Below are 22,717 nucleotides of genomic sequence, written 5' to 3' on the forward strand. Positions count from 1 at the left end.
CTTGACCTTCTAATGCGCACACAAAACAACTGAAATGGAATTGATTCTACACTATATATATGTGGAAAAGATATTTAATTGTAAAATAGAAAAAGTAGGCCAGAGTACAGTTTTAAGGGTAATTCTTCTGTGTACAGTATAGGTAAACTAGACTTTTTGCTTAAGTTTATATAAACAATTCCATAAAAGCAGTGAAACATGGAACAACAAAGCAAAGCACAAAGAATTGTATCTTACAAAAAAGGAATCTGCACAGTAGTTCAAAATTTAATGTAACACAGCACTGAACAATCTTAAGGCAGCTCAGTCTAAGCACAGGACTAGAAGTCAGGAACTCCTGAGATCTATTCCCAGGTCTACCACAGATTCATGTGGTCTTGGGCCAGTCATTTAACACTCCCTGTGTTGCACTTATACCAGTTACAAAATTGAGACAATAACACCCACTTACCTGCCTCAGGCAGTACAGTAAGGGTTCTTTAAAAGATTTTACAATGCTCTGAAGATGTAACGTGCTATATAAATCCTAAGCATAATAGATCACTGCACAGACACACACACACAGAGTATCACAGTGAGGAACAATGATGCTAGGTAAGAAAAGCATCACTACAACATAAAAAAATTACTTGTCCAATTGCATGATTAAAATGCAAAAGTCTGTTTGGAAAAAAAAAAACATATCACTGAAATAATTTCAAGGCTATTGGGGAAAAAGAGATCAATAGGAATATTCTAAAAGAACTACTAGTTGTGTTCCAGTGGAGACATTCTTTTCTATTCGTTACTGAACTTTAAAATGTTTGTACAGGAAAACTGTAAGACACAGTGAAACTTTTAAGTTTGTAAAACAAAGTGAAGTTTCAATGCCTCCACTCACAATTTTAAATTGCCTCCAATATGTAAATTAAGATTTTTTTTTTGTTCTTTTTAATTACAAATTACATTCTTCCAAGAAATATACCATCCACAATAAAACCGGCTGCTAGTTTATTTCAAATGACCTATAGGCTAAACATTTTTCTCATTTTTCTCATCTTTGCTGAAAAATACCTATGCAAGATGTATGTGTAGAAATTATAAAAACATGCAGCATATGTACAAACTGAAAAGTTTAAAAAATATTAGCTTCATATACATGTAAATCTACTTGGATATATCTGAAATTAAATATAAAAATTTCACCACCTAAAATAAAAAAAAAACAAACCAAAAATGGTTTTCAGAGAATCTGAGACAACTACTTAAAGCTGTACAAAGATTTCCACCTGGAAATGTCTTATTCAGAGAAGTTTAAGTTGTTACCATGGAGAAATAACTGTTAATTCATTTTGCCACATAATTCATTTTCAAGCTGTCAGCTTAAATCAACATCATCACCCTTAAAACTGTTCTGTTTTTCAGAAGTTAAGATTCATACTAAAATCAAAATTTCACAAAAACATTGGCTTCTCATGTTTCTGGTTCCCTTCAAAAAGATTTATCAACTCATTTTGAAACTGTAAAAAAACCAACTATTTACAGTATTTCATTTTAAATACTTTGCACAATTTCTAAATTCAGAGTTTTTATGTTACAAGAAATTCATCAGAGCTCACGGCTTAAGTCCGGTTATCAACTTGTAGCATCTTCTCTATCATGTAATCCTGTGTCTGTACCTATATAGCGTACAGTTCAAGATTGTACTGCAGGTTTTTGAAAGTAACAGGCTTTGCAGTATGTTCATTTTTTTATTAAACAGCTTCTTTATTAGTCTGCAGGCGGTTCATTGCCTCTAACTTCTGCCGATAAGCCTCTGCTTCTTGTTCTTTCTTTAGAAGCTGCTGACGATATTTTTGTGCTTCTCTGTTTGCCTCATCCAGCTGTTTCTGAAGAGTTTCTCTTTCCTATTAGAAACAGAACCAGCAATATTTTGTCAAATATGTATCAAATGAAAGTTAAAATGGCAAATACTTTTCCTTTACATGCAGCACAAGTGTTAGGGTATCATGTAGAAATCGTTCAGTTCTTATTCGGGCAAACCTACACGAATGCTGCTGTGTAAATTAGCCACGGACTACCACACCAGACAACCCCCCACAATAAGGCTTGGAAGTTTAAATACAGTAAACCCAAGTTTCTTTAGCTGCAAAGGTATCAAGCAAGTCTTCATGGAAGAAGAGTAAAATAAAGTGGAAGCGTGGTGACCTAATACTAACATACTATGAATCATTGGAGGAATGTTAACAATTCCCTTTGTTTCTTTTTAAAATTGGAATCCAATCTAATAGGATTGTCCCTTTCTGTTGTAATTCTAATCAAACACTATAATGAAAAACTGTTACCTAGTTTGCACTAGAAAATGACAGTTGCTCACTAACCAAAATATACACATAACTGGTTTGTAAACACAGTGATCTGAAGTGACTGATACGACGCAATCCAGAGATATAATTACATCCCCAAGGGCACGTTTTTATGAATTAACAGGCATTTAGCTAGATAAGCTTTTTCAATTCCAAAGTATAACTTAAGGCTCCATCCTGCGTACAAGTTTGTTGAGGATGGCTACAAAATGGTTTCCAAGCAAAACAATATGGGAAATGCCACTTCCTATGAAGATGCCTTAGGAACTAAGGAGAATGTATTCCCATCTCCAGTGATGTAGGTACCGTTGTTTTGTTTGATGCTGCACTGGTCCAATTGAAAAAGCAATTTGCTTCGAAAATAGTTTTGTTTTGATCTTCAACAAAATACCATTTCATTAAAGTGCATCATGTTTTTATGAGTAAGGTAGCATTTGATTTCAAATCATTCTTTCCACTGTAGTTTTTAAGTAGGCACAGGGAGGTTGTCAGAGAAATGAGCGATCTCCCAGAAAAACAAAGCTCTTATCAAAAACCGAGGCCCCTTGAAAATAAGTTGCCTTTCCACCTTATTCCCATCCCAGCAGTTCTGTATCACAGTCCAATTAATACCTGTAACAATTGTTAGAGGTTTCTCCCCACACCCACCCCGAAACAGCATCCCTACTCTTCACCTCTTTAATTGCACTCACATATTTTCATGGTCAGAGCCTGAAAATACAGAATACTCTGCCTCCCTTCTACTTCCTACTGTTCTCAGTACTTGTCACAGTCACATTTAGCAGTCACATGCTGTGCTGAATGTGCTGGAATATAATGACATAGGTGATCAGATCATTGCTAACAGCAGCATCTGCATAGCAAAAACAACAGGTGAAGGAGAGATGTTATTAACACATTATACAGACTAGCTATAACACAGAACAAACTCCATTATGTGCAACTTCATTTTACATCGGGGTTTGAGAGCTGAAGGAAGCTAGCTAGGGTTCGCTTCATTTGGAGCATATGCTAATAAAATGAGAGCTCATTTGATCTAGCTTACTTATTTCAAAAGGAAGTTCAACTTCCACCTCTGAAAATTTGGATCCTGCTTTTTAAGCCACTTTATGAATGCCCAACCCCATGTAGCAACTAGACTGACAAATGCCAAATGAATGGTAGAGCCTACATGAACGATACTCCAGCACCAGCCCAACCAAAACACACTCCTATTTCTGTAAGTTATCTATGTAGCACAAGGGGAGCCAACAGCTGATGTAAAACAGCCCAAGTAGCAAGTCAGTAAACAGACTTACAAGACAATTCTCAGGGAAGCAGTCAAAGCAGCTGATCCTGCTATGCGTGGAAAGCAACCTTTCCCTCTTGAGCGCACAGAGCCCTGGGATATACTGAGCTGGGCATTATTTCTCTCATGAATTTGTCACATAAAAAATGTCAGAAATCTAACATTGGCAAGAAGTAAAGCTGCTCTACCTACTGGGCTGCAGAAGAGTAAGAACCACTGGTAGCTCACTGGCCAGTGGTTCTGTGCTGCATTACAAAAAGCAAGGGACTACCACTACTATGGTGTGTGCAGACTGCAAACACTTGGGGGTAGCGAGGTTCTTAAACCACATCTTAAAGAGTATTTCCCACAGAAGAAATAAATAGAGCTGTGTACCCATGGTGAGTATAGCACATTAAGGAAGGGATAGAAAAAAAAGGGAAAAAAACCCAAGTCCCAGTGGCAGATACAAGAAGATAAAACCAGTATCTACCAGACAGATTAGCAATTAAAAGCATGTAGATTAGTCCAGCAACTAACAGGTGTAATTTTCTAGTCAATCATAGTCCTAATGTAAACAGAATGAGTTAGGCTGAGGCCAAGTATACTAACTAGGCTGTGGAAAGAAACTAATGCTTCTGGAGGAGCAATGCAGACCTACAGTGGACTGAACAGTGACAATCGGTCCCTTAACTCTGACATCTAGAACAGGGCGGACTGTATCTGGTCTGTTAACTTAATAGATCCAGAAAGTGTTCTTGGGGCATTCTGTAGAACACAACTGAAAGCCTTCTGATTATCCAAAGTCTTTTTGTATTGGTATAAAAACCTACCAAGGTAAAAATCAAGTTAGAGGATCCCGAGTGCTCTTAAGAAATCTTCCATTTTATCAGGGAATTCTCTTCATTACATGTAACTTTTAACAGTCTATATGCATTGACAACAGGGACACCCATAACTAAAATAACCAAACTAAGCATTCTTTTTAACGACAGAAAAAAACAGGGCAATGAATTCACTAATATAATTGATCTACAGTTATGATTTTTTTTTTCAGTCTAATGAAATGATCATCCTGGTTTCTAATGTGTGTCACCTTTCAAACATGCAACACAGGAAAAACAGTCAAAATCAAGAATGAAAATAAAAATTACGGTATGTTAATGAATTATGCATGAAAATGAAAAACAGTATCTGTGTGACAGGGTTTTTTGCTGCCATCCTATTTTTAAAATATCAAATTGTTTAGGAAAACTGCTATCACACTTAAAAATTAGCTGAAATGCTTGAACTTAACAGACCCAGAAGAGGAAAAATCAAAAAGGCATCACTTCAGCTTTAGGCATTCACAATAATTTCATGGGAAAGTTTCTCACCTCACATGAATGGGAGGATGTTCAACCTAAAGACTTTCAAACTACAGTTATTTTTTCATACACTGTGAATTTAAAAGAGCTGAAGGAAGCACTCTCTGCCTTGAATCAATTCTTTATAATGAAATAAAGGGACAAATCACCAGTGAGGCAAAGAAACCAAATACTAAAGGTTTTCTACATTAAAAAATATTTTAATGAGGGGAGGGGGCCCACTCCCTCCAAATTCAAGTATCTACCACCTTCTATGATGATGAAGCTTGAAGTGAACCAACTTTACGTGCACTTCTTTAATGTCCCCGTTACCAAGGTGAGGTAGCACCACAGCCCTGTGAACCACAGTAAGGCTCCTGAAGTCAACTGGCTGCCACACAGAGGCAGACGTCTGCATGTGCATTTCCAGCTGTACAGGCAGGGACAACGTCAGTCATCAAAACTTGTACTTAAAAAGTAACAGATAAAAGTAACTCGTTTAAACTAACTTCTTTTGATACTTGAGAAATGTGTTTAAAATATAGAATTGAAACTGGTCATCCTCCTAAAAGAACTATTTGTACAGTTATACTAACTATCTGTAATTAGGAACAGGTTGATTTATTCCTTAATGGATCTACATTTTTTTTCATTCACTTAACAGAATTCTCAAAATACTCAAGGAAACGTAATTTCCTTTACGAATAATTCAGGCAGATGTTTAAAAGTGTGAACAAAAGAAATGCTTTTATTGTAACAGTCATACATTTTAAAAAACTGCAGCAAGAAAATTTCAACTGTCATGATAATCTGTAATGACCACAAAGCTGCAAAAGCCGAAAGTATTTGATGTGACAACTTAGGGACAGGGAAAGCAAATGATGAAAGGTGGTAATTACTGTTATTAAACATGGATAACATATAGCACACACTGTACAATAAAACATATTCAATTAGACAGAATTTGTAATATGAACAGAAGTTGGAGAATACAGCCTTTGATAAATGAAGCATCATGGAGTTAAGAAAACAAGAACTTAGAGCCTAGCCAAGGCAGACAGCAATTTTCATAAATTTTTGACCAAAACTGGTCAGCACAGTTATAAGAAACAGAAGGAGGAATAAGATGGTTGACCTATCATGGCTAATATAAAAAAGCTACAATTTCAAATTGAACAGCTACATGTATTTGTCTTATTTAAAAAGAAAAGCTCTTAGGTGAGGTCAAAGGATGTTAGGTCTTCCACATTACCATTTTTTAAAAAAACAGGATGGTGTAAATATACTTCACAGTAAACGGCTCCAGAACTAAAAAAAAAAAAAAAAAAAAAAAAAAAAAAAGGGGGGGGTGTGTACAGATAAAAATTGGCAAACACAGCATCTACTGTTTCACATTTCCATTAACAGTTATCTAGATATCATGAATGGAAAGGAAACATTGCTCAAAATATGATCTCACTATCAGGACAAGCATGTGGTGATAACAGACAGATGAGGGGTACAGTACTCTTGTTCACTGCTAGTGGAAAGGGTCAAGTTACTCAATAATACAATGGTACCTAGTTTTAAAAACTAGTTAGTGATCTTCAAGGAAAAACAAAAAAATAAAGTTATCATATACTGAAAACAAAGGTCACTTTTATGTGTACAGAGGATGAAGCAAACAGTTCTCCTATGTTCTTTTTACAACTTCATAGAAGACAAAATTTCAGTAACAGGGGAGGCTGAGCAAGTTATTGTTTCACACACTTCATTCTGTGGTAACACAGAAATCAAACTCTAGAACAAAAAAAACCACAACCAGATACTCAGTGCTGAACACTCTGATTAACACATATCACTTAATATACTCCTTACTTCTATTTCTGCAGACTCCACGCGATTTTCAACAATCTCAATACACTGTCTCTTCACTGGTGGTTCTTCACTTATCACAGTTTCTTCAGCAATGTCTGTGGCTGGAACTGTTAATACTGAAGACATATTTGTACATATAAATATATTTACTTCAAACAATATTTGCACTACATAAAAATCATACAATTAAGTAATTTATTAACAGCAATAAAATGCAGAGACATTCACTTATGAAAACAAATAAAGTTCAGTATAAAGTCTGTATGGTGAAAATTTACTAAACACTTTAGCTGCTTGCATGCTACTATTTTTAAAATTCTTTGTTACTGATGTCTACAAGAATTAGTTGTCACTCTGGAGTATTATTGCCATTTTTCAGAGAGTAAACCAACATGGAAGTGAACTGCAGCAGAGTTACCAGCCTGTAACTCATGTAGCAGACCATCTTCATAATGTTTCTGAAGCAAATACTAAATACGAAACTGTTATTTTGATTAATTAGAACACCTTAGGCAATCTGAAAATCCAGCAGTTACTAACCTTGAAGGACAAACAATAAGGGCTCCAAAGAAATTCATACTCCAAGTTACTCATGCAACCATCTGGCAATTAAATGTCGTAACTGTCACTTCAGTTACTACCCACACACATTCATGCTTTCCGATAACTAGCTGTACTTGCTCAGACTGTGAACCAAATAATTTGTCTCCAGTGTACAACTCTTCAAGCTCCACACTGGGAGACCTCATGAAGAAACCAGAGAAGGAACCATTTTTGTCTAAATAGTAAGTGGCAGAGCATCTTTAAAAGAAACCACCCAACACATATGCATGTCACAAAATAGCACTTATTACACCAACAGCTTCCACAAACAAGGTACATATGGCCCAACAGTACAATCTGCATTGCCCTGGCTTCACTGGTTATGCCACTGCTCCTCTAAAACTTCAAGCATGTAAGACTTGAGTTTTGTCCTGTTAAGAACATGTTCCACTGGACTTGCATATCTTGCTTGATATATCAGGTTTCTAAACCCAAGCCTCACCTCCTCATCTTTCCAGCAAGACAACCACCTAAGTATTGGAGGGCAGCTTTTGTTTTACTCCATCTTTTAGTTTTCATAACAAGTTTCCAACAATCAAACTTAGTGAAGGTAAAGCAAATAGTTATCACTTTTCCCTTAAATGACTCATTTCTCCTCCATACAGTTTAGTAATTCTTCCATTTTTTTTCCTAATGCAGAGACTCAGCTGACATGGTAATTCACTGAACAGCAGCAGCTCATGCGTCTATGAGCCTTTTGCAGTTTAAGAATTCAAAGATGTATTTAAACTGCTAATTACACAAAGTTGTCCAAGCTATTTGCACCTAATAATTTATTATTATTACTGTAACTACAATAGCTCCTCAAGCTCAAACCATACAAGTTTCCACTCACCTTGCTGTCCATCAGGCATGGTCACAATGATTGGTTGCCCTATTCCACTGGTTGGAATTGAGTGCAGGTTACCAAGCTGAATGCCGTCTGTAACTATAGTAATTACTTGTTGACCCCCAGAACTGACAACTTGTTGAATAGCACCATCCACAGATTCTGCAGTCACAACTTCTTCTGTGGCCACAACTATCAACAGATTAGTAAATGAATTAAGTCAATTTATAAATTTTTAAGATTTCAAAGGCATTTTGGTACAGCTAAGAAAAAAAATCACTTCCATTGTCTTAAAATTTGATGTCACACCCCTCCCCCTCCAATGCCTTACTACATATTATATTGTTAATAGAAATATTTCACTAGGCCAACACAGAGAACTAACATATTGAACTATACATGCAACTCTGTCCTGGTTTGCCTTGCTCGATATAGTAATTTATTTTTTTTATTTAGCATGTTTCCTAATAGATATACCCCACTCAAAACTGACACTTGGGGTTCAGTGTTAACATGGCTACAAGAACAAGAGTTGTTTTTAAGAACACAACTAACTTCTGCATTGTACACAAGCTGGACTAAATTACACTGACAGCAGAATTAAAAAAAAAAAAAATAATTAAGCTTGAAATTACTCCTCAGCCAGCACTTTGCCAGGTGTACCTCAGGACCCAGTTGTGATTTCTCTGGTTACCATAATGGTCTTCAAGACAGTAACAGACTGAAGGACCTCTAGACAACCTTAAAAGTTTAGTCTGTACTACATGGGTGCTTCAAACACATCCACAACTTAATTATACAAAGTATGAAATAGGACTAAAGGAAAAGTGCTACAGAGCTGAAAGTTTTACACCTTTAAACAAGAACGATAAAGCTTAAAAAGTAAAATAAACATTGTATGTATATAATTTTATAGTTAAAAATACAAACTCCTAGCTGAACTAAACATTTCAAATTCATGATTTGATAATAAATATACAGCAGTGAACCCTCACAGTTCTATATTGTACCTATAAATCAAGGTAACATAAGGCAGACTGCATTCAGAACTACAACACACAGCTCAGCTTGCACTATACATTGTAACTGGGGTCTCGCACTACCAGCCTTATTTTTAAAGCAACAAAATACTGAGACAAAGAGCAAGATCACTAGTAGCACAATCACAGAATTTCAAACACACTCTGTATTTTATTTTCAAATTGTCAAGGTACAAGCAAAGCCTTTGATTTAAATAACAGATATTAGAGTACTTCCTATCTAGAGATAAAATTAAAACCCTATAGACTGTGTTGTGACGCTCGAGATGAGAGAAGGTACATAAAAGCCTGAAGCTTTCATCTTTTAAGTTAATTACAATATCACACAACACACAAAAATCACTCTGTGGTTCACATAACGACTGCAGCCATTGTCTTCTGAAGATTCGAACACAGAAAAAAAGAATCCTACAGAGGGTGGAAGTAATGACAGGTAGCCTGGGAGGAATACAGAGAAATTGTCTGAGCAGCCAGGGATCAGGTTAGGAAAGCTAAAGCCCTGATGGAATTAAATCTGGCCAGGGGCATCAAGGGCAACAAGAAAAGCTTCTGTAGGTAATAAAAGAAAGACTAGGGAAAGTGTAGGCCCTCTCCAGAAGGAAACAGGAGACCTGGTTACCCAGGACATGGAGAAGGCTGAGGTACTCTGTGACTTTCTTGCCTCGGTCTTCACTGGCAGGTGCTCCAGCCCCACTGCCCAAGTTGCAGAAGGCAAAGGCAGGGGCTGGGAGAATGGAGAACCACCCGCTGTAGGAGATCATCAGGTTCAATACCACCTAAGGAACCTGAAGGTGCATAGTCCATGGGACCTGAATGAGGTCCTTCTCAAACCTGTTAATGGTAATTACTAGTCTTTATTATCCACTCTGATGCTGTAAGATACCTGGCTGCTATCTCTTTATTCACTTTGCATGTTGAAATGAACAAAAGTGAAAAGGTACAGAAAAACAAGCAACACATTACTCAAACAATGGACAAATATATCCAGGGCAACTTGCAGAGTATGGAGTATGAAACCGTGACAAAAGTTGCGTTTTTTTCACACAAAGCAATAACTGGCAAAGATCCATGGGGCGGGGCGAAGGGGTTTTGTGTTAAGAAACAGGAATGCAAAACTTGGGAACTGAGGCAATGGAATTCCTTGTGCCTTTCTGGCTTCTTATGGCCTTATGGAATAAGAGAGGGTGCATATGGCTGCAGTGAGAGAGACAGGCTGTTTCTTCCTAGGAGAACGACAATGTATTGCTAGGCCAGGGGTCCTCAAACTATGGCCCGTGGGCCAGATACGGCCCCCCAGGGTCCTCAATCTGGCCCCCGGTATTTACAGAACCCCCCTGCCCACCCCACCCCCCCCCGCCGGGGGTTGGGGGGTGAAACCAAGCAGCCGCAGATGACCTCCTGCCACTTAACCCGCGCGCCGGCCCCCTGTTTGAAAAGTTTGAGGACCCCTGTGCTAGGCTTACATTTACCTGCAATGTCATGACAGCCTACCAGCCTGAAGTGGGACACTAACCACTAAATAGTCCAAATGCAAGTAGAATGACTCAGTGTTGAAAAGATGACCCACAGACATTCTAATGGGCAAACCGCACATTAAGATTGCCAAATGTTCTTGTGACTTTTGTGTGAAAGATTTGAAATAACTCCTGACAAAGTGTATGCAGGCAACATTGGGGACCGTCTCCCAACATTTAACAGAAGCAACTAAACCATATATAGACAAAGATGTAAATTCAACCTCCTGATCTATGCTTGCTTTCAGCAAGATGAATGCTACTCACATTAGGTCCAGAAATCTTATTAAGAAATAATAGTACATATGAATCTGGCAACCTTCCAAGTGAAAGTAAAGGAAAAAATTTGTTCATGCTGAAACAAGGAAGATTGTAATCTCATTTCTGTATGAACTGTATCTCCAGAAGTACCAGTTATGTACTTTTAGTTTATTAAATGAGGTTAAATGCCTTAGTTTTCTAACCTGGTGTTTCTGAAGAATTAGACAGTGGAGCTGATGCTTCTGCCAAAGCTGCCAATGTGGCTAATACTGATGTCGATGAATTTCCAAACTGTACAGCAGACACTCCTGTTTCATCTAGTAGGACAGGGAAAAAAAGTTAGCTGATAAATTTAAAAACAGTGAAGTCCCTTTTTTCATTATTATTGCACTGAAGCTTGTAACACTCACTCTGTTCTCAGCAACACTCTGCTGAACTAAAGTGCTATTCTGAAGGCAAGTTTGTTAAGCGAATACAGTTTCTTACAATTTATCTCTGAAGACTGGTGTTTTCAGTACCTAAATACTTACAACACAAAAAACACTGAAGAGGAACACAGTAACTACTCTATTCTTACCCCTGTTTTTCCTCAAGCCTTTCCACCAAATGGTGAAAATCAATTAAAGTATAAAATCCTAGTAGCTATCCTATAGGCATCTAAATACTAGTCCCATTTGATGTATTTGCAGAAGATACCAGACCTGTTAGGTTCACCACCCCTCCAGGTCCAATGATAAACTGTGGTGTTGCTGCATGTATCGTCACAGTGTCCGGGCTCTCTGGATTTGTATTGATTTGGTTCTGCATTGCAATCTAAGAGACAAACGTAGTATCATCATTCCAGCTGTAGTTATAAGGAAGTTATTTACTCTGTAAGAACTAGAATTACTGCACATTCCACCCAAACAGGGAGGATCTGCCTCATTATACTCATGCAACATATACACATCATGTCACATCCTGTGCTCTGTGCAAGTACATGAGAAACTTTTTTTTTTTGTCTGCAATCTAAGGACAAAAGATCTATTCAAGTGAAAGAGAATGACACACCACTACTTCTCCTTTCCATTTACTGTGAACAAAAGAGGACCATATAAAGACAAGGCCCTTTTGTAGATATGCAAGCTCACGTATCTAAAATGGAGGCCTGAAGAACCAAGGCTGCTGTGGCAGCTACATGCCATGAAAATCAGCTCCAACAGCTTAGTAATGGCCATGAATTGTAGATTACAGTCTTCCTTTTGTCTTTCTTTCAATTATTGACTTTTATTTACTATATGCTTTCTGCAGTGAAAAGGCTAAAGGAACAGACCAGAAGTTCATACAGTTCAAGATGCAGGGGAACAACAGATTTATACAGTGGCATGATTTTTCGTTTGCTTTCTATTTTTTTCTCAATAACGCTTAGCACTTAATTTGGCTTTAAGAACACTACTGAACAACAAGTACACAGTTCCATGTAAGTATCTATAATAAGCCTGGTCCCAATCACTTCAACAAGTCAATTCTAGTTTTTCTAATTCAGGAAAAATTGCCATCTCTTCTCTCCTCTCCTGATCTCCAAGGACATGAATATCCATACATGGAGCTAACCCAACACTAGGGTATCAAAATGTATTGGCAGAGTAGGGAGTTAAGTTTTATACCTTGCCTGTGATGACTCCACCTAGTTGTGTGTACTACAACACTCAAATTTAAGAAAATAAAGGATACTTATCCTTGACTTTGTAGACTGTGAAAATGTTCTTTGACGAACTAATGTTTATTAACATTAATCTCATTTCCATGTCATGAAGTAGACTGAGCTTAGCATTATCAGGCAATATATGGTCTCATATCTCTCACACTAAGCTTTTAATACAGCAGCTGTATCACGTGTGTAAACAAGTACCTTTCTGTAAATTCCCTTAACATCATAAATCAAAAGTTACCTGTAATATTTCTGCAAGGTCTTCATTTCCATTGTCTACTGCAATATCTAAAGCCGTTTTGCAAAATTTACTTTGAGCATGAACATCCACTCCATATTTTATTAAGAGTTCTACAACTTCTTGATGGTTATGTTCAGTGGCCCAGTGAAGCGCAGTCATTTTGAGCATGTCCTTCGCATTTACATCAGCGCCATGCTACAAACAAGATCATTGCATGAACTATGTTAGTAAAAGTATCTGAATTAAATAATGCTGGTCACAGAATGAAGTCCCGGATAGTCTTTCTCCATCAGTAATGTCTTGTTACCTTACATTTACAGATTTATTAGAAGTACTTCAATCTAACTACCAAATAAATTATTTACCTCAAAAGATTAAAGAGTCCCCAAGACATAACATGTCTTGGTTCTTAAAGCTGTTACTCGCACAATGTCAAATGAGGAAGTAGTCTTATTTTGAAACAGCAGTAAGTAATCACTGGAAATCATGATGATTTTAATGCTAAAATAAATTACAGTTTAATAGGAAAACAAAGCACCCAGTGCACACAGTATAAATATTTCAATGTTGGTTTCATGACTAAAAGAAATTTTCAAATGTCTGATCATAAACCATAGTTATATCCCATCCTCCGACCTTGTTTCAGCAGTCTTTACCTTAAGTAAGACTTCTACTATGCTGGCATGGCCTTCTGATGCTGCCATATGTAATGGAGTTCTGTCCACTTTGGTTCTGGCATCCCGACTTACACCTGCTCGCAGCAACACTTCTGTTGTTGAGTAGTGTCCATACTGTGCTGCTAGATGAAGTGGAGATGTTCCCAACTGCAAATGTAATGGAAAAAGTGGAGTTTCAACAGATGTCAGTATTAAGTATTTCTTCTTATTCTGGGGCTAGAAAACTCAGGTGTCAGGCCACCACTTCAAAATCATTTTCCCTTGCAGTCTCAAGGAAAGAAGCCATTGGGGCTTTTACAGAATGTGAAGAGAAGAATAAGAAAAGTTTACAATTTTTTCCCCAAAATAATCACAACACACTAAAACTAGCTCACTGGAAGCAACTTTTTGAGGTCTGTACTTTGTTTTTTTTAGTCTTTGAGGTGTGACGTTTCAAGGGGTCTAACCCCATTCTTAGTATTGGCCAACATGCCACACCAACGTTGGAAGGGACCACTGGAAGTCACTTAAATCCAATCTCCTGCTCAAAACAGAGTCAGCTTAAAAGTTAGGTCACTAAGTAGATTAAGGCTCTTAAGGGCTTCTAAATACCCTAGAATTTTAGGTACCTGACCTCCCTGTTACAACTTGTTCAAAAACAGACACCTCCAAAAGACAACTCTGAGCCTCTATATCAGGGAACACTCAGCTGTACATATTAGGCAGTTGTGACTGCTTTCTTAAATCAGATCTCTTATTATACTAAATGCACAAACACAATAACTAGGAGGATGATTGCTGCTTTCTCCCATGAACCACTCCAAAGCTCATCTTAAAAGCCATCAGAATGAGCTCATTCAGTCTGTTACTAAAATCAGTAGGAGGTCATATGAAGAAACAGACAATTTTAATTCTTAATTAGACATTAGATGATGTGACTGCAGAATTCCAAGAAGAAACTCCCAAGGCTTGCACTACAAATGCTTAACTGTAATAATCCTATTTTCTTCTTCAGGTACCAAACACTGCAAAAGTTTTCATTACCCAATCTGTGGTAAAAGGTGCTCCATTTGCCATCAAAATGCGAACTTCATCATCTTGACCTGCTCGTGCAGCTTCTAAAAGTTTCTTTCCCAAATCTACTAGTGACATCTAGTGAAGGACATAAAGGAATATAAAGAAAAAAAAAACCAAAATTAGTATCATTGTAAGTATACAAATGCCACTGTCATTTTTTTAAAATTACTATTTCTGAACTACTCTGAAAAGCTCAAAAACTGGGGTATTTTAGTCATGAAAACAAGCTTTATTGACTGCAATAAGCAGCCTGATTTTAGAATTACTTTTGTCAACCAAACAGAACTGACACGGGGGTGAAGATTTCAGTATTACAATGCTGCAACCACAGCAGCTGTAAAGTTGTATCAAACTAAATTTAAACTGAACTGGATGCACATTTCTTACAGCAGAAAGTGGTTCAGAAGCTCTCACCTGATACCACACTCTTCTCCAGCTTTGTCCAGCTTCCAAATGGTACTACATCATGGCGATGTCACACACCCAAAGGCACTACATTCACTTATCCAAAAAGCCTACACATATTTAAGAGGTGCCACTACGTAAACGCATTCAGGTATGAAACAACACCTTTCTGAAGTCTTGTCCATCACTATCACTTCATTTTGTTCACCCTAAAATATAATGTCTTTATTTCTAGCTACAAAACAACACAATAAACATACTATTGTACTACATGCATCAGATACGCGAACTAAAATGTCCACCTGAAACCAAACATTACTACCTGCTTCAACTGTCTACAGCTACAAAAAAAACATGTTAAGTGCAAACTTTTGATTGAGACATGACCAAAACCAAAAAACTTTCACATCACCTTTAGATAATCCCCCTTTTACAGCACTGAAAGTTCCATACAATGGAGCATGCAAAACTACATGTAGACAAGTGACACCTATATATGTCTCTGTTGCATCAAAGATTTCCGAGTATAACATCTTTTTAAAACCACACTATTTCGTACTTGCTATTAAATTTGTTCAGTAAAAAGAAAGTTAAGAACTAAACACTACCAACCAAAACGTATCATTAACGTTTTAGACCTGTATCTATGTTTTCCACTACCAGGATGCTAAGAATGGAATTACTTTCACCAGTCCAGTTTCCAGCCACAAAGTTAAGCCTGCATTAGTAGTAACAGCAGTTGCAAGGCCATGCAGCCAATTTCCTACACAAAGTTAAGAGTGTATCAGTTCAGAAAGAAATGCCATTAAAAATATACTTCTATCAGAAACCCAACGTATTTAGAAAGTTCTCCATTGGCTCAACTGGTAAAAATCTGTGTGGCATATTGCTCAACAAGGTGAAAACTACTGACTTTGGAAGAAATTAGAAAGCAAGACAAATACTGCAAATGCAGAACTCCACCACGTATCAGTAGAGCGGTGAACTGGAACAGGACTTTTTGTCTACAGAACTGACTTCCAAATACTTCTCCATTTATGTCCATCCTTCTAGTACACATGGACATATTCATTTGTCTCCGGCCAGAAAAGGGAAGAGGAACAGGGAGGTGGCAGGACAGGACAAATACTGACAATGGGAAAAGGAAGGAAAGAAGGAGCAGTCAGATGCAGAGGAAGGGACAACAGCTGACTCTCTTCCATAAAGAGAAAAAGAGAAACAGGAATAAGAGAAAATCTACTGTCCCTGTTAAAGGGAGTCCCCAGGAGTAACGATATAAAACAATAGGACAGAGAGGGCATTTGGCAAGTGCAGCAGTGAAAGGAGGACTATAGCACGCCCTTTTATTTTTTTTTTTTTCCAGGGGGTGCAATTTAAGAAGGAAAAGAGCACACACAGACACACACTTGTTCTGGTGGTCTAATACCACCACATCAAGGTCCTCAGAAGCAAAAGGAAAGCTGGAACTCTATGCAAAATACTGAAGTGAGGAATTAACTCAGAAAGACAATAATTAATTTTTCTTGTGTTGATTTTTGGTTTACATACCAGTAGAGAAAAGGAACTAAGAAAGTCTTCTTTTGGAATTACAGAATAATTGAGGCTGAGGGGGACTTCTCGAGGTCACCTAGTTCAATCTTCCAGTCAGAGGTGGCCCAGCATGGCCAGGCTCAGTCCTGCTGAGTTTTGCATGTCTCTGTGGGTGAAAATCCCACCACTTCTTCGGCCTCATTCCAGTGTCTAACCACCCTCACAGTAAGAGCTGCCTTCTGTGTGTAACTGTCTTTCTCCCCTAACCAAAAAGATAGCCTTGATGACAAGCTTATACTTTATGTCCATTAGACAATAAAAATAGGTGAATTAAATTACTGTCCGCACATTTAACAACTACACCTATTCAGAACCCATGGACCACATCTATACTGGTGAAAAACCGCAAAGCTGTTATCAACACCCCATGCAGCAAAACAGACCAGAAAAAAAAAATCAGTTACAGTAGTCTGAAAAATAAGAGTCTCAGTCCCAGGAGATGTTAGGGACAAACTTCAGCCTGAGATCAACACCTTTTCAGAGTCTCTCTGAACCACTACTGCTGAACACACTGTCCAAGTGACAGTACATCAGCTCTCATCTCAACGCAAAAAGCTAAACAGCTTTGTACTACATGCAGTAAGAAATGTTCTAAACAAGGGAAAAGAGGGGCATGGAAAATCATACATGATTTAACCTTCATTACCACATATTACTTACATTAACCAACACTCTCTTGGTTGATATAAAGTAGTTGTATTTTAAACAAGCACAAAGCATCACAGAAATTTACATATGTTTCTTGATGCAGAATTTTAACTTCAGTTAAAACATCACAAATTTAGTTTAGAAATTAAGTTCCAGTTCTCATACTTGAAAGAACGCTTGGGCCATCTAGTGGAAGAAAGTTAAAAAAGTAGCAAAATTACACTGTTGAACTCAAAAATAAAATGACATTGTTATGTCACTAATCCATGAACAACAGCAACTGAAGGAGCCTTTGCAACAAAACTCATACCTATTTAGTCACTTTTAACCAACAGATACTAACATTGACAAAATTTATCAAGAGTAGTCAACCAAAAGTTGATTTCTACTTTGTAGACGATTCCAAGTACCAATATTGTAAGGTCAGGAAACCCTTGAGTAATAACATGCCCCACACCTCCCCCACACTCTTCCACTGCTAGTACTGCGACATAACAAAAAGGCTCTGCAGTGTCAGAATTTCCCTTTCTTCCCTTTCCAGAAAAATACTTCAGCTGCTTTCTTGAGATCATTTAGTAACGCTACAATAGCACAGTGATACTATCACAAGCAAAGTTATATATAGTACAATAATATATATTTAAAATTTAAATGAGATTTCCATTTCAAAGCAGTACTCTTGGTTAACTACTGCTACTATGCCATACAGTGTTACAAATCAACTCTACTGAGTTAGCGTGTCAGAAGGTAACTCCTCAGTAACTGTGTCATTTCCACCAAGCTGGGCTAGCACAACAGCTGGGTAATGTTTTATAAGAGGATTCTTTTAGACAATAAAAACATCACTGCCTCCGAAATACAGTCTTGAGACTGTTACAGTTATTCTTACGGCAATCTTGAGTATGTTTCCAGACTTCTAAGAGCTCCCATGCAAGTGTGAGAACAGGAGGTTTTGTCTACAATTGAGTAAATAGGGAAGAGCTTCTGCCGGGTTTGGACTTCTTTGCATTAATCACCTCCTGAACTTCCACATTTCATTACTGCAATGCATTCTGTATGGTATCATTTGCCAGATGCCACAATTAACTGGCAATGAAAACAGAGATCAAATTATTATTGCTATTTTACTTCTGTTCAACAGGAAATCCTACTGCTTTTTTGTATCCACGTTAGATTTAAGTTTTTATACATTTTATAAAACTCTGAACATCACGCTGTGATCAGAAGGGTATATAACAGCACTTGAACGGAGTTTAGGTGGAACTGTGTGTGAAATGGGCTCTGCGGGGAGGGACAGGAGCTGAAAAGCATGCAGCTTGGGAAGCGTGGGCTACCACACCATAGCCTACAGACAATAGAGCAGCAGATTCTGCAGTCCAAAGGAAGACGACCGTTTGGCTTAAAATACTGCAGCACCTTTCAGACCGGTGTCCTGTCCCAAGGATCCTGGACACAGCCTTATTCCCCCTTCTGCCACTGCAGTGGTGAACATCAGCTGGTCAGAATCAGCAGGCACAAAACAGTTGTTGCAGAACACCTGCTAACACACAGATCTTGCAGCCACCAGTGTACTTCTACCAAGGAACACTCCCGAGAGACATTTTTTACACTAGAAAAGCATGAACTGCAGCAGTGCAATTTACAAGAAAGTAAACTACATCAATATACACCATATCTATGATAAGGATTTGCAATCATTCCTAAAAAATCCAGGACAAAGTTCCATAGAATGCTAATTGAACAGGTTTCCCTACTGACTTGACACACAACAGAACTGTACTTGGAAGATAGCTTGAGATCTATCATCTCTCACACCCACTACATCTGGAAAAAGAATGCTCTTGCAGAATGTCTTTTTCTTTCCACTTCAAAAAAACCCAACCTGCTTCCCCAAACCTGACCTTCAGAAGTGCTATCCTCCCCCCAGTTTCAACACTGCACAGTATCGCTAGAAATTCAGAAACAGCCATTTCTAATTTTGTATGTCTATCTATACCAAGGTCAGAAATATTTTGAAGTAAAGCAGTTATTCCTATTTATAAGCTAAAGTCTTTAATCAAGCACTCAGTTTTGATCATTATTATAATTGAAATAATACGATCCACTTTTTTTTTTTTTAACATCCTGACATAACAGCACAATACCTGAACTCATAACAGCTCTTCAAATAGTTTATTTCAATTAGTTTTGTAACTTTTAAAGGAACCGGAAGGTCTGCATTACACCTAAGTGTTTTCCCATGTACTAGCATCTCCTAAGCACTTTGGTATGATTTAACCATGTATGTAATTTAATAGTGATTACAAGTTAAATGGGATAAACTCAAAAATTCCTATAGTGTTTCCTAAGGGAATTATACCCTTACAAATGTATTTTGACAACGATTTCATGTAGTACTTCGTATCTTAGGCTTAGAGTATCCACACTTCTATTACAATAATGAAAATCACACTAATATGCTAATAGCAGTTGGCTTTAATTCCAGTGATTCCAGCTTTCCTCTATGACTGTGTTGTGTTTGTAACTAAATTCTCTCTAGTTTGTTTAAACAGCAACATGACCTTCATGTTGGACAATGTATGCAGCAGATGAAAAATGTTTGATCTGAGAAAAGAGATCAGAAAAGCAAACATTGTTGAATAGCTTAGTGGTTAAGACAGTCAAGCCTGTATTTACGCAAGTCTGTCCTCCAATTAGGTTCATACGTTAATTTAAATCGGCACCAATCATCAACTCCATTAAATAACACAGATGGTAGAAAAGTCTTGTCCTTAAAGGAGAGCACAGATTTGGCCATTATCATCTGCAACAAAATGCAACATCTGAAAAAATATTATTCAACAAGAGTGAACCACTGGCACCAACCAAGATTTGGGTTGGCACTGCCAGCAAGCTTTCACAGATCATTTTGGCACTAGATACAAAAAGGTTACATTACAGCAGCTATGATTGACATGAAGCATCTAAGGGCTTGTGATGTAGCCTTTGAACTGTACTACAGCCTTCAGACTCTGTCTCAGATTAACTGAAACTTAAAAATATCCTCAAACAAAAACCACCAGCCTGTCTGTTTTATTATAAAGAAGCATCTGTTTTATTGTGAGGAATCTTCCTCAACAGTTTCTGTCTGACACACAGGCCTAAAAACACCCCTAGAAAACAAACTGTTTTCAGTAAAGTGGGTCACGAACAAGACTCTACACCTAGGGCATGCTGATCTGCCATGTATAATCTTAACCTCATGCAGATTTACGTACCCTTTGAGTATTTCTGTGTGCACAAGCACTTCAACCAAATTGCTTAGTCTTAGTACTACTTCAGAAGTCACGATTTAAAAAAACCACACCCAAACATTAAGCTACAGTACTCCAAGGTGTGCATTCGTAACTTTTAGCACATTTCACAGTAATATGCAGCATTTGCCATCAAATGAAAGCTACCTGAGCAAGAAGGTTAAATGACAACATACAACTGCTTTGGGTTAAAAACTCTTTAAGCACAGAAGACTTCCTACAGGAGATTTCACTGACGCGCTAAGGGACAGCGTCTCGCCGACAGAAACTAATCTAGGAGAGAAAACCACAGTCCGAACGAACGCGTTTTGTGCCACGTTTATGCTCCCACCACATGCTTTATTGAGTGCAAAGCAGGAGTTACAGATGCGGGGCGAGGGCCGCTGCGGAGGAGGGCAGAGCTCCCCTCCCCGCGGAGCTGCCTCTCCTCAGGGCACCTTTGGCGCCAATCTCCGGCACGCGGCTCTGCCGCCCGCGGGGCGCCGGGCCGTGACGGAACCGGCCCCCCGGCCCCCCGTGAGGCCCCAGACCGGCCCCCGCGGCCCAGACCGGGCTGCCCGGCAGGGAAAGACGCGGGCCCAGCAGGATCCGCGCAGCTCCTCAGCGCCTGGGCCCCTCGCCCAGCGCGTCGCGCTCGCCAGGGCCTGCGCGGCGGCCGCGGCAGCGCGAGAGGGGCCACCGGTGGCGACGGGCGCTCGGTCCCCGCGACGCCCCGACCCCCCGACCCGCCGGCCGCGCGGCGGCCCCCCACCCCCGCGCAGCCCCTGCCCCACAGGCCGCGCCCGGCGCCCCGCGGGCCGCCCAGGCCGCCGCCGCGGCCCAGACCGCCGCCGGCTCTGCCCGCGCCCCCCGCGCGGCGGGGTCCCCGGAAGGCCGGCCAGCGCGCCCGCTCTCCCCAACAGGAAATCCTGGCTGGGCTGGGCGCTGCGGAGGGAGCCGCGGCGCCGGGTTCCGGGGGAAGTGGAATTATTTTTTACCAGCGAAGAGATCAACTTCCACATCCGGTAACAGGGCCCTATACAAAGGCGCAGACTGACCTGGAAAAGCTTGGCCGGCCCGGGGGGGTGAGGGAGAGACGGGGCGCGGGGATGGGGCCTTACCGTGCTGCCGGCCGGGCCGCCGCCGCCGCGACAACAACCAGGGGCGTCGGAGGCCGCCGCTCATCGGCGCCCAAAAGCCCCACACAAAAGTCCCCGCTGCGCCTGGCGGAGGGACACGGCGAGGGGAGGGGAGGGGCGCCGTGCCGCGCCGCGGAGCCCCGCCGCCAGCGCGCACCCGGGCGTGAGGCGGCGCGGGCCGCCCGCGGGCAGCGCTTCGAGGGGCGCCCGGCACTTACCATGGGGTGCGGGTATTATCTTATTACACAAATATCCCCGACAAAAGGGGCTCGGCGGAGGGATACGGCCTCGGTGCCGCCTGCCGCGCATGCGCGGCGGCGCGGGGAAAGGCGGGGAAGCGGAGACTGGAGGGGCCCGCCATGTTCCGTCCCGCTTCCCGCCCGGCGGGGGGCAGGGCGCCGCCTGCCCGCAGCCCTGGGCCGGCCCCGGCGGGTGCAGGCGAGCTGTGGGCCCGCCGGGGGGAGCCTCCCTAGAAACAGCTTCAGAAATACGGAAGGGGGCCGCCGTGCCGCGCGCTGGCCTCGCTGAGGCTCCGCTCTGCCGCGGGGCAGTGGGGGTTGCGCTTCCCGCCTCATGGCTGCTGGAGCTCCCAGGCGAGGGTGCCCTGCCCGAGCGAGGGACTTGCTGGCTTGCCTCCCCTGGGCAGGGCTTTAGCTATGCTTTGGGATCATGGGTGACGTGCGGAATTAAACTTTATAACTCAGGATAGGTTATAAAGAAGGTATGTTTAATTCACCGGTGGGCATCAGGGTGGATAATTCCAAAAGCACCTGCTGCCCTGACTTCATTGTGCACGTGTGATTTAAAGTATACATTCATACATATTCAATAGATGCCCGAGAATATGTTGGGTTAGGATAATTAGTCTTATCAAGAAGTCATTAACATAAGTTTCCTCCCATTTGCGCTTGTGCACTGTCTCCTGATGGTGGTCGTG

The 22,717-nt window shown here is 40.1% G+C and overlaps 1 protein-coding gene across 6 annotated transcripts; it reads right to left on the minus strand.

The window, feature by feature from the left end:
* Window positions 1-58: 58 nt before the first annotated feature.
* GABPB1 (GA binding protein transcription factor subunit beta 1) lies at window positions 59-22,279 on the minus strand. Of its 6 annotated transcripts, none has more exons than XM_055715021.1 (10): window positions 16,680-19,935; window positions 15,141-15,241; window positions 14,694-14,801; window positions 13,650-13,817; window positions 12,994-13,188; window positions 11,764-11,875; window positions 11,266-11,379; window positions 8,254-8,439; window positions 6,816-6,931; window positions 59-1,886 (listed from the first exon to the last, which is right to left on the minus strand). In XM_055715021.1, exons 3-10 carry the CDS (start codon window positions 14,799-14,801, stop codon window positions 1,734-1,736), a joined length of 1,152 nt encoding a protein of 383 aa, XP_055570996.1. In that variant the 5' UTR covers window positions 15,141-15,241; window positions 16,680-19,935; the 3' UTR covers window positions 59-1,733. The 6 variants fall into 6 exon arrangements, with proteins under 6 accessions (XP_055570996.1, XP_055570995.1, XP_055570992.1 ...); XM_055715020.1 differs by having other exon boundaries at window positions 15,141-15,340; XM_055715017.1 differs by lacking the exons at window positions 15,141-15,241; window positions 16,680-19,935 and adding an exon at window positions 21,999-22,279.
* Window positions 22,280-22,717: the final 438 nt, after the last annotated feature.

Source organism: Falco cherrug, chromosome 7 (assembly GCF_023634085.1).
Source record: "Falco cherrug isolate bFalChe1 chromosome 7, bFalChe1.pri, whole genome shotgun sequence".
Lineage (NCBI taxonomy): Eukaryota > Metazoa > Chordata > Aves > Falconiformes > Falconidae > Falco > Falco cherrug.